Source organism: Mustela erminea, chromosome 4 (assembly GCF_009829155.1).
Source record: "Mustela erminea isolate mMusErm1 chromosome 4, mMusErm1.Pri, whole genome shotgun sequence".
NCBI lineage: Eukaryota > Metazoa > Chordata > Mammalia > Carnivora > Mustelidae > Mustela > Mustela erminea.
The window spans coordinates 84,240,141-84,260,538 of record NC_045617.1 but is presented as its reverse complement, the minus strand read 5'-3'; the positions used below and the strand labels follow the sequence as shown (position 1 = coordinate 84,260,538).

At 46.3% G+C, this 20,398-nt stretch overlaps 1 protein-coding gene across 3 annotated transcripts in view; it reads right to left on the bottom strand.

The window, feature by feature from the left end:
- The window catches only part of TBC1D22B (TBC1 domain family member 22B), a 73,932-nt gene that overhangs the window by 30,256 nt on the left and 23,278 nt on the right, over window positions 1-20,398 (bottom strand). For all 3 annotated transcript variants that reach the window (XR_004285003.1, XM_032339784.1, XM_032339782.1), the window contains exons 3-8: window positions 18,223-18,530; window positions 15,584-15,763; window positions 14,978-15,048; window positions 13,463-13,591; window positions 12,208-12,273; window positions 8,696-8,810 (exon numbers count right to left, since the gene is read on the bottom strand). Coding sequence is in view for 2 of the 3 variants with exons in the window: in XM_032339784.1 (XP_032195675.1) it covers window positions 8,696-8,810; window positions 12,208-12,273; window positions 13,463-13,591; window positions 14,978-15,048; window positions 15,584-15,763; window positions 18,223-18,530 (869 nt within the window). In the remaining variant the exon portion in view is untranslated. The remainder of the gene's footprint in view (window positions 1-8,695; window positions 8,811-12,207; window positions 12,274-13,462; window positions 13,592-14,977; window positions 15,049-15,583; window positions 15,764-18,222; window positions 18,531-20,398) is intronic.

Genomic DNA, 20,398 nt, shown 5'->3' with positions numbered 1-20,398 from the left:
AAAATGGAATCACACAGGGATGCCTGGGTGGCTTAGTTGGTCAGACGTCTGTCTTTGACTTATGATCATGATCCCAGGGTGTTGGGATCAAGTCCCACATCGGGCTCCTTGCTCAGTGGGGAGTCTGCTTCTCCTTCTGCCTGATGCTGCCCCGCTTTGTGCTTGTTCTCTCTCTCTCTCTCTCTGAAAAATAAGTAAATAAAACAAAAACTTTTAAAAAAATGGAATCACACAATGTATAATTTTTTGGTATCTGACTTTTGTTCAACAGTGATTTGGGGATAGTTTCTTCCACACTGTGTTTATTGATAGTTCATTCTTTTTATTGCTGAGTACGAATCCATTGAAATTTTCCTGTTCCAGATTATTTGGGTTGATTCCAATTTTTGTCTATACGAAAAAAGTTGCGGTCTTTAGGAAACTGTACAGTCTTTTGGAAACTTTCATTGAATAAACACCTAGAAGTAAAAGCCACTGATTTTTGTCTACTTGATTTACTTATGGTCATATCCCCAGTGCCCAGTATAGATGCTCAATGAATACTTGCTATCCATCTCTTAGAAGAGAGAAAACTTCTGGCTAACTCAGCAAAGCATCGAAATATTGTACTTCACTGCCCTCTGGTGGCCAGCCTCAGCAAAGCCATACTAATCCCCGAAAGTCTTACAAAGTTACAGTGACATTTTCATTCTGTCATTCATCTAGACATGTATGGAAGGCCCGTTTTGGACATCAGACTAAAAGCACTGGGAATATAAGATATTTAAAGTAGTCTTTGGTATCAGAGAATCCTACAATCTGGTGGCAGAGAGCAGGAAGACAACACAAACCATAACCAGCGTGGTGAAGGGCTACAAAAGAAACATACAGTGTTATGGAAGGAGCACTACTGTTGTGATGCAGGCAAGGCGAGGGCAAGGGCTGGCTTCCTTTTGTAAAGGATGCATGAGGATTCGCCCAGGGGAGAAGAAGGAAAGGGTGCAGGACAGGCTTTAGATTATACGTGTCAATTTGGGACAGCTGAGTTGAAGGGGTGGGAAAGGAACAGATCCCACAGGGCCTTGCGTGAGCTAGCTAACCTGGCTGCTTGAATCTGTATGTGACAGGGTGTTACCAAAGGGCTTACGCAGAGGAGCTGCATGGACAAGTTTGTGTTTGAACGGTGTATAAGAGAGAAAACCGGAGCAGGGAAAACACGCTTGGTCATTTCAGCATCCAGGGCAGTCACAGGAGAATGGAGAGGGAAGCAGACTCAGGAAACACTGAGAACTTAAAATCATCATAGCTTTGTGACTCGTTGGATATAGAAGGTTGAAACTCATGCCCAGTTCTTACCATTTCTGACTCAGGATTCAGGAAATGTTGCCTATTAAGAGAAAAGCATGGCCGGGTGTGGGGAGAAAAGGAGTTGGTGAAACATGGAGGCTGAGGAGCCTCAGGGTAGCAGAAATTGCAGGCTGTCCACAAATAATTATTCCCCTCTACTTCTTGGTGAAGGGTACTGGCCACCCCGGTTTCCAGCCTCATTTGCTGCTAGCTATGGCCATATGACTCAGTGCAGACCGAAGAGATCCAAACCCAAGCACATATACAACCTTGGGAAGTGTCCTTAAATGGAATGAGTATGCCTTTCTTCCTTTCTTCCTCCATACTAGATGGAATACAGACGTGATGGCTGGAGCACATGCAGCTATACTGGATTGCAAGAAAGAAACCAGAGGCTGAATGAAAATGGTAGCACAATAAGACAAAAGAGCCTGGGTCCCTGATATCTTAGGGCAGCACACAAGCCCTGGACTACTGACCTCTCAACTTTCCATATGAGAGAAATACGCTTTTCTATCTTCTAAAGATACTATTATTTGGGGTTCCTGGTCACACGTAGCCACGCTAGCCCTAACTGATCTTTTACAACATATCCAAGTGGAAATGTCACGCAGGAAACTGGACTCAAAAGTCAGAGGTTTGGGAAAGACTTCCCTTCTGGGGGCTCCATGGCTATGATGCTTCTGAAAACACATGATTCAAGTAAAACTTGAAATGGAAATCCCACTATACCGCTTCCTACAGAAGAGACAAGGGAAAGTGATTTAATACTGTTTCATTTTTTACTGACAGAAACCAGCAGACACCACTCTGTTTTTGAAAACAAGATCACGAACTCTGCTCTTCTGCAGGATTGCTTCATATGTATCCCTTGAAGAGTTGCCATTTAGCCATTTATTTTGATGATGGCCACACTATCGGTTATACTGGACCACTATGTTCATAGCCAGATCAGTAATATCATCTGAGCCCGAAAGTTCTCATAGATGAGAGTCATCTGGAGGTCCTCTGCAGGCTTGGGGGTCACAGGCCCAGTGTCTCCTTTAGCACAATCACCCTGGGCCCAGTGTGACCACGCTGCTGCCTTATCCGTAGGGGACCCACCTCCCCATGGGCAGGTGGTTTCAGCAGATAAAGAAGCTGCCTGGGGGCCAGGCTAGCAAGAGACAACTTCTCTGTCAACTCAGAGGGAGTTACTTTCACAACAAACATGACACACCACAAAATAAGGCCAGGTGCTAATTAACAGAAGTGACAGTGGTGGGACCAAGCAGATCAGGGAGAGATACAGGAGAAGCTCTGATAGAGCAGATCCTCCATGCTACAGTTCAGGGAGATGGGGCAGTGGGGGAAGGCTACCTGGTGGGACCTGCCCAGGATGACAGGGCAACAGTCTGGCTTATCCCACAGGCAGAAGATATCTGAGGTCCCCTGCTTAGAGAGTGTCACAGTAAGAGCCTTTACAGCAGCTCCTTATTAGGACATGACACCGTTAGAGAAGGGAAGAAAAGCAGCATTATTACCCAGACAGGAGAATTAGTCTCCTTTTATTTTTTTAACATAAACTCTATGCCCAACATGGGGTTGAACTCATGACCCTGAGATCAAGAATCATACACTCTACTGACTGAGCCAGCTAGGTGACCCAAGAATTTTTCCTGAAGGCAACAAACAATGTTGCATCTCTGTTCAAGAAAGATCTTGAGGCTGAAGAGAAGTCTGAATGCCTTACTTCTTTAAAACTTAATTTATAAACCTCAACTAATGAATACATACATAAAATGTGGTATATCCATGCAATGGAATATGACCATCAAAGGGAAGGAAGTACTGACAGAGACTACAACATGAATGAATCTCAAAAATGTGGTTGGTAAGTGAAAGAAGCCAGGCACAAAAGACCACATACTGTAAGATTCCATTTATATGAAATGTCAAGAAAAGGCAAACCCATAGAGACAAAGATTAGCAATTGCTTAGGGGTAGAGGGAATGGGAAGCTTGGGAGTGATGACTAAAGGATTCAGGGCTTCTTTGGAGGGTTGATGAAAATGTTCTAAATTGATTGTGGTGATGCTTACACAACTCTATATACTAAAAACTACTCAACTATACATTTCAGTGGGTGAATTATACGGTATATGAATTACATCTCAATAAAGATGCTACAATTTTTAAAAGCCCACAAAACTTAACTTGTAAGTTTATTGTAACTCCAATAAAAATTCTAAAAGGTTCCTACTTCTTGAATTTGGCAAGTTGATTCTAAAGTTCATGTGGTAGGCAGAAGACATAAACAGACATTTCTCCAAAGAAGACACACAGGTGGCCAACAGACACATGAAAAAGGCAACATCACGCACCACCAGGAAAATGCAAATCAAAACCACAATGAGATATCACCTCACACCTGTCAGAATGGCTAAAACCAACAACACAAGAAACAACAGGTGTTGGTGAGGATGTGGGGAGAAAGGAACCCTCTTGCACTGCTGGTGGAAATGCAAACTGGTGCAGCCACCATGGAAAACACGATGGAGATTCCTTGAAAAATTAAAAGTAGAACTCCCCAGTGATCCAGGAATAACACTACTGGATATTTACCCAAAGAATACAAAAACAGAAATTAAAAAGCATACATGCACCCCTATGTTTACAGCAGCATTACTTACAATAGCCAAGATATGAAAGCAACCCAAGTGTCCACCAATAGACGAATGGATAAAGAAGATGATGTGTATGTATACACACGATGGAATATTACTCAGCCATAAGAAGGAATGAAACCTTGCCATTTACAATGACAAGGATGGAGCTAGAGGGTATTACGCTAAGCGAAATCAGTCAGTCAGAGAAAGACTGATACCATATGATTTTGTTCATGTGGAATTTAAGAACAAACGAAACAAACAAGCAAAGAGAGAAAGGGGGCAGACCAAGAAACAGACTCTTAACTGTAGAGAACAAACTGATGGTGATCAGAGGGGACGGGGTTGCGGAGGATGGATGAAACAGGTGATGGAGATTGAGCAGGGCACCTGTCATGAGCACAAGGTGACATGTGGAAGTGTTGAAACATTATATTGTGCACCTGAAACTAATATTAAATATAAATTTAATTATAAATATAATTATAAATTTAATAAATTTAAATATAAATTTAAAAAAAGAAAAAGGTGGATACATAAAGTTCATATGGAAGAAGAGCCATGATAAGTTTTTAAAAAGGATGATGAAAGGGCCCTGGAATAATGACAAAAACACACTATAAATCTCAAAACCCCAAGCTGTGTGCTGCTTGCATAGAAATGGAGATAAATGGAACAGAATAAAGAAGTAGAGCTGTGTAAATAAAGGAATTAGTATTATATTATGAAGAGGCCTGTCATAGCAGCAAAGAAAGGATGGTTATTTATAAACTGTGCTGAAATAATGAACCACTGGGTTGCACAGGAACTTTAATCTCAACCCTCACCACACGGGAAAGCAAATTAATAATGAAATTTTAAAAGCTAAATGTAAAAACAAGCCCACAAGAGAAGAGAAGAAAACACGGGAGCACATTTTCGTAATACTGGGGTGGGGAAGGAAAGACTTTCTTTTTTTTTTTTTTTTTAAAGATTTTATTTATTTGACAGACAGAGACCACAATTAGGAAGAGAGGCAGGCAGAGAGAGAGGAAGGGAAGCAGGCTCCCTGCTGAGCAGAGCCCAACTCTGGGCTTGATCCCAGGACCCTGGGATCATGACCTGAGCCGAAGGCAGAGGCTTTAACCCACTGAGCCACCCAGGCACCCCAAGGAAAGACTTTCTAAGCAAGATACTGAATCTCAAAACCGACAGTTTTTGAGTGCTGATTTACTAGTCGTTTGCCAGCCCCTCCACTAAAGGGCCGGGCCTCGCTTGTTGGCTTGGTCTCTCTCCCGGGGCCCATAACAGGAGCTCATTAACACCTGCTGAATGGGCAGATTTGATTACATAAAATTAGGAAATTCTACATAAGGAGACACAATAAACAAAGTTAAAAGACAAGTGATGGTCCTGGAGAAAAATAATATTAGGTTGAGCCATATAAAATTCCCATTTTGGGGGAGTAGGGGTAAAAACGGCTGAATTTTAGCAATATCATGTGGTGGGACCTAGTATTTTTCACACATACCAAATAAAGGATGACTATATCTAATTTACAAAAGGTTCTTACAAAACAACAAGACCAGCAATCCAATAGAGAAAAATGGTAAAGAATTTGAACAGATTGCAAAGAAACAAATGCTACTGTGCACCCCTCACTGGAGGAGAGCAAGTGGAACAAAAACTAAAACACAGACCACGGATAATTTGCCAGACTGGTGAAACAGAATTAGATTTAGGTATCTAGTTTTGCTAAGGATGTGAAGAACAGTGCACCCACACATTAGTGGTTGGAGTACAAATGTCTCTGGAATGTGATTTAGTAGCACTGTTTGGCATGCTTTTAGGAAGGACTACCAGTTTCACTCCTGGGACTCTCTTTCAGAGAAAATGTTTTTTGTTTTTTTTTTAAGATTTTATTTGTCTGAGAGAGAGAAAGAAGGGGGAGCCTCAGGCAGAGGGAGAAGCAGGATCCTCGCTGAGCAGGGAGCCCAATGCGGGACTCAATCCCAGGACCCCCGGACCATGACCGGAGCCAAAGACAGACACTTCACTGACTGAGCCACCCAGGGCCCCGTTCTGATTTTTTTAATGAGCATGTACTTCTACCACATTTTTTTTTAAAGGCAAAGGGCAGTAAGAAATGTACTGTCCTCTTTGGGGCACAGAATGGAGCAGAAGGAGCCATTAGAAGAATGGGAATTAAGTCAAAATACCACTAAATCATATAAAGAGGACACGTATTAAGGTCAAAAGACCTGGGTATGAATCTGGAAAGCTCATTAAATCTCTGAGCCTTGGATTTCTCACTTGTAAAGTGAGTTGATACACCTACCTTAAAGAGATATTGGGGCCTACTGAATGAAATACAGTATGTCAAAGTGCTTTGCAAAACAGTAAAGTGCTTAAGAACCAGGGTGTTACTGGTTGGCATGGCAAAGCCCCAGGCTGAAAATTGGAAAAACAAGGGCGAAAGCTACAGACTCCTAAGGGGAGAAGAGAGGGATGGGAACTGATGGGCTAAGAGAGAGATTTAAGAGACACACCAACCAATTAGAACGTGTGGACCCAATTCAAACAAATTATTAAACATATTTATGAGAATCAGAAAAATACGAATGCTTACTGTATATTAGATTATACCAAGAAGCTATTATAACTTTTTAGCTGTAATAGGGCATTATGGCTGTGCGTTTCTTTAATCACTGTCTTCTAGAAGTACATACGGAAATATTTGTGGATGAGACAATATGATATCTGACATTGCTTCCAAATAATTCACAAAGAGGAAAGGGTGGAAATGGACAGAAGGAGGGATGGAACAAGACTGGCTGGTGAAGCCAGGTGAGATATGGAGATTAGTGGTATGATATTTTTCTACCTTTACAAATGTCTGAAATTTAACCTATTTAAAGTTTTTATTTAAAAAAAAAAAAAAATGGATGGACCCCACCTTCCTCAGTCTAGGAGGAGGTACTAAGACCCTTCTGAAGTCTGTCGCAGAAGTGAAACTGGGTGGAGCGTTGCCAAGACTGGCCCCAAGGAAGGGCGGAGAAGCCCATGCATAAAGACCATAGGTCAGCAGGCGGGCTGACAAGTACTAAGATCAGAATGCAGTCACATCTATCAAAGAAAAGCAGGGTGATCGGTGGAACCAACAGCATTGTGCCTACAGGAAGAAGAGGAAAATTTGGTACAAAGTGTTAAGTGGCAGCTAACGGGATAATTAAATATCCAATTAGAACTGCAGCTGCTGCGGATTATTTGGAACTGGCTTGACACTGTTACCAGGATTTCATGCCAGCATCTACACTTCAAATGTCCGTTAGCGAATGGCTTAATACCTTCCTAGGCTCATCCTTTAATACTATTTCAGAAAAGTGTTATTGCAAGAAGCAACCCCCAAATCCCGACTGATCAGCTGCACCACTCTTAATAAAGTTAAACGTGCAGAAATAAGCTGCCTCTGAAAGCTGACCTATTAATGTGAAGGAAAAATGAAAAGGCCTCTAGCAAAAGCTTTATTTATATGCTTTTGGTAGGTACATTTTAACTCGTCTTTCTTTTGCTTAGGATCCCCTGGTCGAGTGAGCAAGGGTGACCTAACTCCCAGGTCTGCCGTGGCTGCTGCCACTGAAGGGGACAAGAGATGGTGTCATTCAGTTGCCTTACTTTTCAGAGTGCCTCATTCATAAAAGACCAAAACACCATCCGCTGAGGCCCATCAGAAAACAAGGAGCGAGTTGGATCAAGTGAGACATTTTTACTTCTTCACCTTCCATGGGGCTCTACTCTGGTCTACTTCTCATTAGCCCCCTGCCCTCCAGCACTGGCTTCCTCCAAAACCCACAATAACCCACTGCCTCCAGAGCCTATCTAGTCCTCGCTCTGCCACCAATAAGGAGGCATGGCATCTCATGACCCATTGGTGAAATGAGGGGATGACACAATGGTGTTCTGAGGCTGCCTCCAATGTTCTGATTCCCCCAAGAGCTCCCCCTTAACTTGCTGAGAGAACCAACATGACAGATGGGTTTTCCGGTGAGTCTCTAAGCACAAGCAGTAGAGGAAACCAAAAGGAGAAGGGGAGGATCCTTCACCCCTTTCAAGACTCCACCTAATTCAGGCCTGGCTGGAGAAGGAGGCTGGAGGTATAAGAAAACCTAATCGCCCGCATAATATCTACTCATTTTATCCAAAGTGACGAACACCTAATGGGGCAAGAGGAGAAGGAGGAGGAGGGAAATAGAGGTCCAGGGGCTCTCCTAGGCCCCTTCTGCTACCTCCAATGTGAGCTGGATTCTGGTGCCCCCAGCTTTCCTCCCCTACGTGGCCACATGCCGCTGCTAAGATACAGTATGTGAACTCAAGTGTGAAAACCTCATGTACACTCTAAAAATTCAGCTTTCGTGAAGGAGGGCCTGTGTTTGAGACAAGTTCAAAACAATCCCAAAATGGCCTCAAATAAAGCACTGAACCATCTGTGTATGGCAGAACATAAAGGTATCCATTTGGCCCTTCTGTGACAAAGCAGGTCCTTTGGGTGAGATCTGTGGCCATCTCAAGAGAGAAATGAATTCTAGGCTGCTTACTGCTGTCAAAATATGTTTAGCAGTGTACTCGAGGGCCATGATCTCTTTTTGGCAAGACATGCCTCCTGGCTGCACTCTTGGGCAAAAGAAACACACTGCAGATCAGAAAGAGCAATAGTTCATTCAACTTGGTACTCATGCTTCTTACCCACATATTCTGAGAGGAAGACGACAAAGAACGGAGTGACCAGGTCATTAATTCCCTGGACATACCCACTGGCAGGGTGTCGGATGGCCCAAATAAACAAAATTCTTTCGAAGATCTAGGAAAATGAGAAAGAAGACATGACTGTTAAATCATAGGGATACACTCTCTCCCTGAAGTTACCTACCTCACAATGTACCTCAGGGATGAGCCCAAATTTTTATTAAATTCTAGAACTACTGTGGGACAAACCAAGTATACAAAAATGCAGGAAGTCTGTAAGAAGCTGGCTGTTTTTAAGCAGGGGTGGAACGTTCTTGCCCTTTATTTCTCTTTGCAGTAGGCAGTCACTGTGATCTACAAGTGAGAAAAGGCAGGACAATGACACAAAGGACTGAGGAGAAGATCTGCCATGCATGGACTAACCAGGCCACCACACTCCCATAACCACTGGCTCTCCATATCCAGAAGCAAGATGGTAGAACATCTAAGTACTAATACCTTTTCCAAATCTTTTTTTTATTATCACAGGATGTGGAGAGGAAACACCCTCTCCACCACAAGCTCCTTTCTCCCCACTGAGATGGAAAGAAATGTAGGCCTAGATGTACTTCTAGAGTGCAGCCAGGAGCCAGTGACAGACCTTTAATGCTGGAAGTCACTTCGTGTATCAGGATGCAACCCAGACATTCACTGGGGACAGGAAGTCAAATAACCTAATCCTACAGCTGGGAACTTGGCAAACAGAGAAATCAGCCTGGGCCTCCATGGGAAAGCTGCTGGGGATAAGAATATTAGCCACAGGAGACCAGAACCTACAGTGGGGAGAAAAAAAAAAATCTTTCAGGTCCCTTTTCAGAGTCTGGCCCTGCCCCCTTCAGCTACACTCCCTCTGCCTTCATTAGGCCCTCTCAGTGTCCCCTACCCTGTCTTCTCTGATGCTACTTGTCTCCTGACTTCATCCTGGTGACTACAACTCCCCAGTTCAATACATTCTTTACACTGGCTCTGACTGGGCTGCCTCATGTCTCTGGGAGCCACAGGAGAGGGATGGCAGAGCTGACAGTGGTTGCAAGCAGGGGGCAAGAGAGATAAGTGGGTCTCCACAGCACATGGGCTCTGGGGGCAGACTGCAGAGGGCCTTCTCTGAGTTTAGGTGCAAGGGAGAACCTCCCTCTCCCCCAGGGAGAACAACAGCAAGGAAATGCTTGTACGGTTTTAGAGTTGGTGAGCCAGGGTAGGAGAGAAGTGGAGAATCTGGAGACACAGTAAAGGCCGTTTCCCAGCCCCCATGTTGCATCTGCCTTCCAGCTGGCAGAGGGAGCTGAGAAACACACCCACTGTCAACACTCCTGCCCTTACAGGCAGTGAGAACCAAGCCCTGCCTGGAACCGAGCTGGCCTCTCTGCCTCCACTAGACTTGCCCACTGGCTCTCTGGGGCCCAGGGAAGGGTGTGGCATCCTCATCTGTGTGAGGCCCAACATGCCAATGGAGGCCCTTTTAAATTCTTTCCTTCCTTCCTTGAAACAGAAGTTCAAACTGGACCCACCACGTTCAGGAAGATCTAAAGGAGGTCCTGCCCTGTGGCCTTTGTCTGCCCGGGCATCTCTGTTAGGTCTGAAGGACTCACCAGGGCTTCTACTCAGTTCCTTGTGAATACACAAATCCCAACTGACTGGTTTTAACAGTGGCCAAGTACATGGAAGCTAGCGGTTCACAGACAGGAGACGTGTGAGAATCCCTCTCCAGTAAGGATGGGACAGCGCAGACACATAGAAGTGAAAATGCTGAAGACAAGGGAACTGAAGAGCACCAGGCCTGGTTACCAGGGAGACCAGGGAATCTTCATTACAGACAGACAGCCCGGGATAATCTTGCCTTGCAGAGAGGAGGAAAGAGGATAATCCCTAAAGGTTTTTCGTGTACCTCTTGTACTCGTGTGGGTAATTCTGACTTGCTATAGTCAATTCTCAAGTATCTTTCAGATATGCAAAGCAAGTCTTTCAATATTCAGTACTAGTTCTCTGCTCCTTGGCTGGCATTTCAAGAATTAAGTCATACTCTTTGACTATAGCCTGCTAGATGGAAAGATGATTCAAGAAAAAATGGAAAGAATATACTTTGAGTTTTCGTCTTCATATTCATGTTCCACTACTAGGAAGAGTATTTTAAACAAACTACTTTCCCTGTCTCCAAGTTTACAGTAAGTACGCACAGGTAAAAGAGAAGTAGCTGAACATCTCCAAATTAAGTGGAATGAAAATAAATAAATAAATAAATAAATAAAAGTGTGGAATAAGCCAGGCTCAGCTGTGGGGAACGATGGAAGACAATTAAGGATCCTCAGTAGCTTTTTAGCTTCCCCTGAGCTGAATCTGGAGGTAACATAATGGTGTCACCTTCAAAATCTTCTTTATGCTATTGGTAAGTCATGAGGGGTCCCACCAGTAAAATTATGAATATAACCTAAAGTCAAAGAGACTATTATCTTGAGCCATATTATCACCATCCCTCTCTATATGAGGGTAAGTGAAAACAGAGTTCATTTCAGAGAGCACTTACACCCAGTGTCCTAGCTACTGCGAAGCTGTTAAGGAAATCCCTAATCTCAAGGAAGTTATAATTACTGCTTGGGTCAAAAAATAATAGTCCCAATGAGACCTTCCATGTGCTTCACTAATCTGTTAGGTCTTCCGATACCACTACTAATTCAACTTCCCGAACGGATTTCAAACACCCAAAAGGATTTAAACCAGGCACTCAAACAGGTGTGTGGACACGCATGTTCATAGCAGCATGATTCACAATACCCAAAAGGGGGAAGCAATCTAACTGTCTATGGATGGACGAATGGATTAACGACATGTCTTGTACACACACAAGGAATATTATTCACTTTTAAAAGGAAGGAAATTCTGACACATGCTACAATGCAGATGAACCTTGAAGATATTATGCCAAGTGAAATAAGCCCGTAACACAAGGACAAACATTATATGATCCTATTTATTTGAAGTCCCTGAAATATTCAAATTCACAGAGACAGAACATAGGATGGTGGTCGCTGGGGAATGAAGAATTACTGTTTAATAGGTGTAGAGTTTCAGGTTGGGAAGATGGAAAGAAGTCCTCATGATGGGTGGTGGTGATGGTTGTCCAAGTGTGAATGTACTTAATGGCATCAAAACTGTGCCCTTGAAAATGGTTAAAATGGCACCTTTCATGTTATGTATACTTACCACAATAAAGACCCATGCCACCCCTGCCTGATAAAGTAGAGCAAACACAGGGCTAGGAATTCTAATGTGCGAGCTCAAGTCTCATTCTGTTACCAGGGAGCTGTAAGACTCTGGGTAAGTCCCTCCACTTCCCAAAGTTCCACCTGGCCCCTGGGTTTGTTAAGAAGAGCCGGCGAGACAGCCCAAGAACGTGCCCTGCAAGCACCACAGCTCCATATCTGAACACAAGGCACTAAAGGGGGAGAAGGGCCCAGAACATTAAGTGCTTCCCTCACCTCCTGTACTAGTGGCTGCTGGAACAACGGAATGAGTGGATTCGTCCTTGGAATGTCAATGTGAATCTGAAAAAGAGAAGTCAGGTCTAAAAACACAAATGCCGATTTGTTCTTTTGAGAAGTTATTTTCTTCGGAACAGGGAATCGAGTGAGTAAGAGTGAGACCACACTTTATATTGAGAAAGCACTGACAGACACACCAAAAAAAGTCTAGTGAAGCCCACCTGTCCATCTGGAATACATTCCCATGACAGCAACAGCTTATATCAACTAGCAATAGGCTTCACAACCTAAGAGGATCAGCCTCTTTTTCCTGGTGCTCTGGAGTCTGTTTCACTCTGGGCTGGCACATACTCAACAGGTGTGATCGAAATGGGGACCTCTCCTTCAGAATCTTACTCATCAACAGTCGCCAAGGACTGGAAGGGCTCTGATGGCTGTGCTAATAAGCCAGGACAGGGAACCCGAGGAAGCTGGCCTTCAGTAACTGGCACTGCGTGTCCTCACTTCTATCACCAAAGAAGTCACTATGGTCGATTTCTGCTTCAGGATTTCTCTGCACCCAGTCTAACGACCCCAAGGACTGTGTCAGTGGCAACAGAGGCTGCTTCAGTTCCTGAGGCTTGCTGAGGACAGTTGCCAGCACCGGCCTTCCCCCCACCCCCTTTCCTTCCCTTCTCTTTTGGCAGGCTGTGGGGACCACTATGAGGGTGACGGAGCACTCCCTGCTGAGCTAGTCCTATAGACAGACTGACAGACAGGGGCCTGAGAGGGCGCTGCCGCTGCCAGAAGGACATACTGATGTCACACAGTCCAGAGGGCCTGGACTACTGAGCGAGCTCATCTTTCACTCTGTGCTCCAAAACCCTTACTATTTGCGATCTGAGGACCAACAGCCTTGGCAGCATCTGAGAGTTTGTTCAAAGTGAAGGTCTCATCCTAGACCCAGTGAATCAGAATCTGTGTTTTAACATGATCCTTGGGTGGGTTTTTAATCAAGGTCCTAGGTGATTTGCATGCACAATAAAGTTTGAGAAGCACTGCCAGTGATTAATGCCCCCCCGCCAAAAAAATCTATTCAAAATGGCTAAAATCAGAGCTACTCATTAGAAAGAGGGGAAGCAGTTCTGGGAATAAACTTAATTCCTAATGAACACACCAGAGCCTGTAGACTTGGAAATCCCACACTCCAACAGTACTCCTAGGAGACACACTGAAAATTATGACTAGTAACCAAAAAAGTTGATGACTGTACCTGTCGGTAGGTATCCTGGTGATGTTCCTCATTTCGAGAGTCATAATACTGCTCAATGAAGCCAAAATATTCCTCCCGCTTGCGCTGCAGGGTCAACTTCCTCCTCTCGGTGTTTGCGGGGAGATAGCCCTACAGACAGGACTGCTGGTCAGATGGAGACACACACTGGTTGCATGAATCTTTAATTTTTTATCTTAGCCTGAGGAGTGGCTTGGAAACTGTCGAAGGAATGAAAGGACAACTGCCAAGAGGACAAGAGTCCTCCCTTCCTGGGTCTGGCCACCCAGTGCTTGCCCTCTCCTCCTTCAACGAGCCCCGCATGTGGGCAGATGAAGCAAGGCCAGCCTTCCCAGGGTTAGTTACCCCATGGCCCCGCGCCACGTGTGCAGCACATTCTGCTGGCGAGTACTCAAGAGCTCCCGGAGTTGGCTCAGCTGAGCAATGGATGTAGGTCAACAGGAGGGAACTGGACCCAAGTTGGGGCCTCTGAGGGCTGTATGTGTGCAAGGTAACAGGTCTGAGAATCCCAGCAATACGGCCCCCTCTGTGACGCACCTTGGTAGCGTGCCGTGGACGTCTGTGCCAGTCACATAACCTTTTTCATGGTAACAGTCAGAATTCCCAGCTAAGGAAGCTGAACAGAATCTGTGACACAGCAGTGACAACCCACAGACACAGAGCTCCTAGCAGCGGCCTCCCGCCTCGCCAAAGCTCCGGGCCAACTTCCCTCCTCACCCCGGTCTAGACCCCACTCTCCATTCTTGCATCTCCTGCTCCCCTTCTGTTCTCACCAAACCTCCTCTTCACAGCATCTGCCCCTCCTGGAGGTGGCCCAGGCAGTGGTAACACGGCTGCGGGAGGGGGCAGAACTCAGGGGAGTGGCCCTTCCTCTCGAGGACATTTAGGTCCTACATCCCCCGGCCAGTGCCTGGAGAGCAGGGACAGTGTTTTATTCATGTCCTCATATCCACACAGCAGCTGGCACCACGCCTGGCAAACAGCAGGCCCTTAACCATTCCTGACTAATGAATGAGCGAATGTGACCAGCTCAGGAAATCCTAGCGTCCCTACCCCAGGGGCTGGCCCAGTGCTCTGTCCTTAGTAAAAGCGGGGCTAGTGCAGGCTTCTGCGGGAGGCCCACTTCTCAGCCCCACAACTACAGAGCAGCTCTCCACTGCTCTGGTTATCCCTGCTGGAAGAGCAGGGAACTCCAGGGAACATGGGAGCTGGCCCAAACACGTGCTGGGATTCCCAGCTCACTACACTCTTTCTCCCTGGTGTTGAGAACGTGAGATTGTGACTACAGGAAAAGCTGTGCTCTTCTATACGTGTGTGAATAAGCTTGCGAGAGTGCGTTTATCCACGCACAGGAAAAAGACAACAGTCCCACAGATCTGCCGTACCCAGTGGGACCGGAGGAGTCTATGCAGTAAGATGAATGTGTCCAGACTAACCTCAGCAGGTAAGAAGGGCTGTGTGAGGCTCACGCTTCTCTACACAGTGGGTAGAACTCACCGACAGGAGTCTCCAGGTTACAGGTCGAACCTCCCTGGGAACCCCTGGCCAGCTACACTTCCTCAGTTCATCTGCAAACAGAGAACAGCTGTGTTGGATGTGCTCTTCCCACAGGGCCCTAAAACGAACCTCAGCCGGCACTGCCTGACTCCGCCCACCATTCCAGAAAGACCGCCGCCACCAGCACCAGCGGCTACTGACAAGCACAGGGAAAAAGCCCCCAACAGCAGCCCTCAGCAGCACAGTGGCCAAGACACGGCTCCGCAGTGGTGAAGCGGTCAGCTCGGAGGTCAGACTTAGAGGGGAAAAGGAAGCCCAGTGAGTGTGGATTTCAGTCCGAATCGCCTTGAGGAAGGGGAGACCAAAGCCAGGAGAGTTGCACTATGGTCTACGGGCCACAGAATCCAGTCCCACCTAATTTGGTCCCTAATTCCTAGGAACATACTTCTGACTTAATACCTGCATGTCACTGCAATGGGCACCAGATCAGGAGATGCTGGAAAAGTAAAAGAAGGAAGAATAAAGAGCAATAGCTTCCAGGTCTCTCTGGGAGAGTTCCAGTCACCAGGAGCTCCTACCTCGCCCGGGGGGTGCCCAGGGACTCACCTAAGTCAGTGTTGTGGCTGGAGAGAAGCTGCCGAAATTTTTCTAGGCGGGTTTTCTCCCGAACAGTCATCGGGGGCGCCCCAGACGCATTCTGGTCAGAGATGCGGGCAACCAGGGGAATGATGGGTCGGAGAGGGAGGGACTGCTGTTTGTGCAGTGGGTTCCTCAGGCATGTATCACCTGCGATTGTGAAAGAGAGACCGGGTGGCATGTGGAGGATGGACAAGAACGAGCCTTACGCTGGCAGCTTGGCACCAGGCCCTCTGCCGAAACCGTGTCTGTGCTGCCCGAAGGTGCCTGCTGAGGCGGGGCCGGACACCCAAAGGAGGGAGGATGGGCTGGGTTGTCGATCACCCCCTACCGAGGCGCCTTCCATGCTGTCAGAGACTCTGGATGCCAGAGCAACTCTGAGCACTTTTGTGGCCACTCTAGAGGGCAAGTAAATGTTTCTTTCTGCCTCAACTTAGAATGTTCCTTCATGCCTAATGTTGCATTTGGGGGGAACACAGCCTGAGGCCATGTTTGCCTTCCCTTTCCACATCACAGAGCACATGAGAAATAATGACACGGGAAAGCGTGTGTGATAAAAACAGGTGGCTGCTGGCCTGAAACCCCAACCCCCACGCGGGAGCCCCAAGGGCTGAGAGGAACAGGAGGAGTGGCACCACTCAAAACTGTTCTCGGCCCACCCACGTGCCCCGAACACCAGGTGAGAAGCTCTGTCCCAAGGCAATTCTGTCTGGGGAGGCTAAAGTTCCTCTGTGCTCCCACATTTCCCACCCAGAGGAACCAGGTTTTAAGCCTGCTGGGATGTGACTGAAGGAACAGGAGCACAGACTCGAGCAGAACCATATGTCTGGTTCTAGACATTTCTAACCTAGTGGTACAGGACTGACACTGACTGAGTCCTCACTACGCGTAAGACATCGGGCGGGTCACATTTACCTGCGCTCTCTCGTTGGATTCTCACAACACACGGTAGAGAACTGGCACTCCTTTATGGAGGAAGAAACTACAACTCAGAGGGGTGAATGGTGATTTGCTAGTGAGAAGACCTGAGATGCCACTTTAGGTCTGTGTGCCTCCAAAAACCCTTATTTATTTTACTACCCCAAAGAAAACTCAGTGTTTTTGTTTTAAATTCTGACTGTCCTTCCATGGCTGTTCCATACTCTTTAACTGTCTGGGCCTTAAAAAGCAGTAGCCACAACCAGAATTAAATGAGGAACACACACAACTAGAGGGTTGACGGAAATGCCTGCCACAGGGTATTCGGCTGGGGAGCCTCGTGTCACATGGGGCCTAGAAAATGCGCACCACACACTGCAGAGCTGAGAGCAATGCGCACTTCTGATAGCACGGATTTTTTTTTAAAGATGTTTATGTATTTATTTGACAGAGAGAAGACAAGCAGAGGGCAGCAGGCAGAGGGAGAGAAAGCAGCAGGATCCTCACTGAGCAGGGAGCCTGATGCGGGACTCGACAGGGCCCCTGGGATCAAGATCTGAGGTGAAAGAAACTGCTTAGTGGATTGAGCCACCTATGTGTCCCTCTGGTATCAGACTACTGGATAAGGCTCACAGGAGGGACCATGAAAGGAATGTTCTGGACGGTCCCAGCTGCATATGTGCAGCACCTTCACTGGAGGCTGTGGCTGGGCCTTCCTCACACTGGGACCCTTGGAGACCCTCAGTCACAGCACAAAGACACTTCCAAGAGCCTACAGCTATGGGCCTCCATCAGCTAACCGCGAACACCCATGTGGGCATGGCCCTGAAGGTTCAACCTGGGGCCCGGGCCAGTGATGGAAAGTGGCTGTCGAATAATTTTAAAGGCATTACGGCTTAATTTCACGACCACGTGCTTATTCTGAAACTGCAGAAGTTGTTCCCTTAGAACACAAGTCAGACACACTCCAGGACTCTGCCATTCCTCTGCTTCCTTTTCACCCTTTACCCGCCAGCTGTTCTAACTTTCACTGGAATGATGACAACTTCCCCCTCCAAGCTCAGAATGACTGGCTTCCACAAAACCCCTTAGGGCAACATTACATACAGCCATGGATGCTTAAAGGAGTACAGTGACAGTCCCCAAACATCGGATAAAGCCACCATCACCTTGACCAGTTGCTGAAAAAAAGAAACAGGAGGGGTGTCTCCTCCCACCCCACCCAACCTGATGGGCAGGGAGCTGTGACCCAGAGCCTTCAGGCCCACCTTGCTCCATCCCTCGGGAACAGGGAAATGTCAGCCCTATGCTAGTGACAGCTCCCAGGGCTGAGGAGGCCAACCAACAGTGCCAAACGTCTGCAGCCACAAGCAGTTTTACATATGTTCGTTTATTCTTAAGCCTGACCATGTCTACAGCAATGTGAAGCAACCAAACTGCAGAAGTTTGGGAAAGGAAGAAGAGAATGGCAGGCAACTCCGAGGGTCAGGAACTGAAGCCCCAGGGAGCCATTAAGGTGGGAGAAGCAAAAACAGCCTATGACCTCTTAGGTCACTGATGTCTGAGGGACTCAAGTTCTCACGATTATCAGCCAATGAAAGATCTGAGTGATGCCCTAAAGAAAATCTGTTTATTTTAAAGGCATTCTGCTGAAAAGGCTGAAGCTCTGGAGGGGAGCAGGATGGACTTACTGGAATTTCTGGACAGCTGAGCGTCACTGCTGGACTTGATGACCTTGTAGCTGGCGGGAACATCGGATGTTGTCGACTGGGAGCGCTCTGGCTTCACCCTCAGCTTGCTGTGGTTTTCCAGGACTTGGGCTGCAGTTGCCAGAGCAACTTTCGAGTTTAGAGTTTGGAAAGAAGGGGAGGAAAAGTCCTCTTCCTCGTCATCGCCAATGTCCCAAGCATCACTGGTGTTCCGGGCAAACTCATGGAAGCTGGAGGCCTTCTTATTCTTCAACGGAACTGTGTTGACTTTGGAGCGTTCTTTGATGAAGCTTTAAGAAAGGAGACATCGTCACCAAGGAATGATCAGACACAGGACACATGTGACCACCTTCACTTGCTTAATATTAACAGTATGACAAACTACCTCGTACACAGTCTTTTCCTTTCTCAAACAAAAAAACACTCGCACCCACTCCTTACCTAGATGCGTCTGGACCAGCACTATGCTCCAGAGGCAGACGCAGCAAAGACACAATGCTCACCAAATATCCCATGTGCTCCCCTACGATTCCCAGCCCCCTCCAACTGAGGGGAGGCCAGATGACTAGTTCCAGCCAAAGCGCTGAGGTGAGAAGTGAGGTAATCCCTGCCAAGCCGAAGCAGACAAGAAAAGTGTGAGTTCTCTCTGTAAGCTTTCTTCTACCATGGTAACGGGCTGGAGGTGGGGGGCAGAGGGTGGTGCCTCCCTCACCTGGGAAGCAGAGTGGCCGCAAGGAGCAGGGCCTGCCCCCTTCTCTCACTCAACTCTGCTTGGGACACGTAGCATGAGCAAGGAAGAAACGTTTGTTGTGTCAATACACTGAGATTCCAGAGTTAATCTGTTATGGCAACATAACCTGAACTATTGCTTAGAGTAGAAAAGAAACCACTGGCAGAACCAGAGATAATTTTAGGTAGGTCCGTATGCAGCACTAAACACTGAGCTCCAGAATGAATGAGCTGTTCCTTTTTATTCTGTTAAAGCCCTTCTGCTAGCCTAGAGGAGATGGTCTCATTTGGTGCTACTTGGTCTTGAAGACTATTTTTTAACAAAGAGAGGGCAGCCTCAGGGTCCACATATTCGTAAGCAACGTCAGATAGCTTTGAATTTTATTAATAAGATTGTTTTGGGGTGGCTGGGTGGCTCAGTCAGTTAAGGGTATGCCTTCAGCTCAGGTCACAATCCCAGGGTCCTGGGATCAAGTCCTGCATCAGGCTCCTTGCTCAGGAGGGAGCCTGCTTCCCCCTCTGCCTGCTGCTCCCCCTGCCTGTGTTCTCTCTCTGACCAAAAAGAAAAAAAAAAAAAAAGGATTGTTTTGTTTTTTACTGTGTTTATTTTTCTAAAGTTACTTTCCATTTTTGGCAAGTGATAACTAGCTCTCTAATTCTAATTTAAAGAAGTGATAGGGTTTACTTTAAAATACAAATCTGGGACACCTGCCTGGCACATTTAGTGAGTCATGTGACTCATCATCTCCGGATTGTGAGTTCAACCCCACACTGGGTGTAGTGATTACTTAAAGATAAAATCCTTAAAAAAATAATGAAATATAAATCTAACTGAGTTTTTTAAAGAGTTCATTCTTTTAAATCCATTTGGTAAATAACAGTACAGACTGTGGCAGAAAAACTATAAATATGGTGCATAATAAAGTTTGGGAAATACCACATTAGCTCACTGATGAAAGAGAGCCTAGCTCTAAGAGTTACGCAGACCATTACTACCTCCCTGACCTTTTCCTCTTTATGTCTCCCCATTAACATCTGCAGGCTCTTATTCTGGATCCAGGGGACTAAGTGGCTGGGACATTTCTTCTTCTTTTAAAAGATTTATTTATTTTAGATAGAAAGAGTGTGCACGTGCTCATAGACGCATGTAGGGGGAGGAGCAGATGGAGAGGGAGAGAGATCTTAAGCAGACTCCATGCTGACCCAGAGCTCAAATCAGGGCTTGATCTCCTGACCCTGAGATCACTACCTAAAACCAAGAGTTGGATGCTGGTTGGGACATTTCTAACTCAGTCTTGTCTAACATCTCTTGAATCCCAAACCCTGTATAAGTTTACACCTGGGGACTGGAATGCACTGGAGTAAAGACATCATTAAATGCCTCTGTTTCCTCTGGCAACGCACAATGACTTTAGCAGGGAAACAAAGC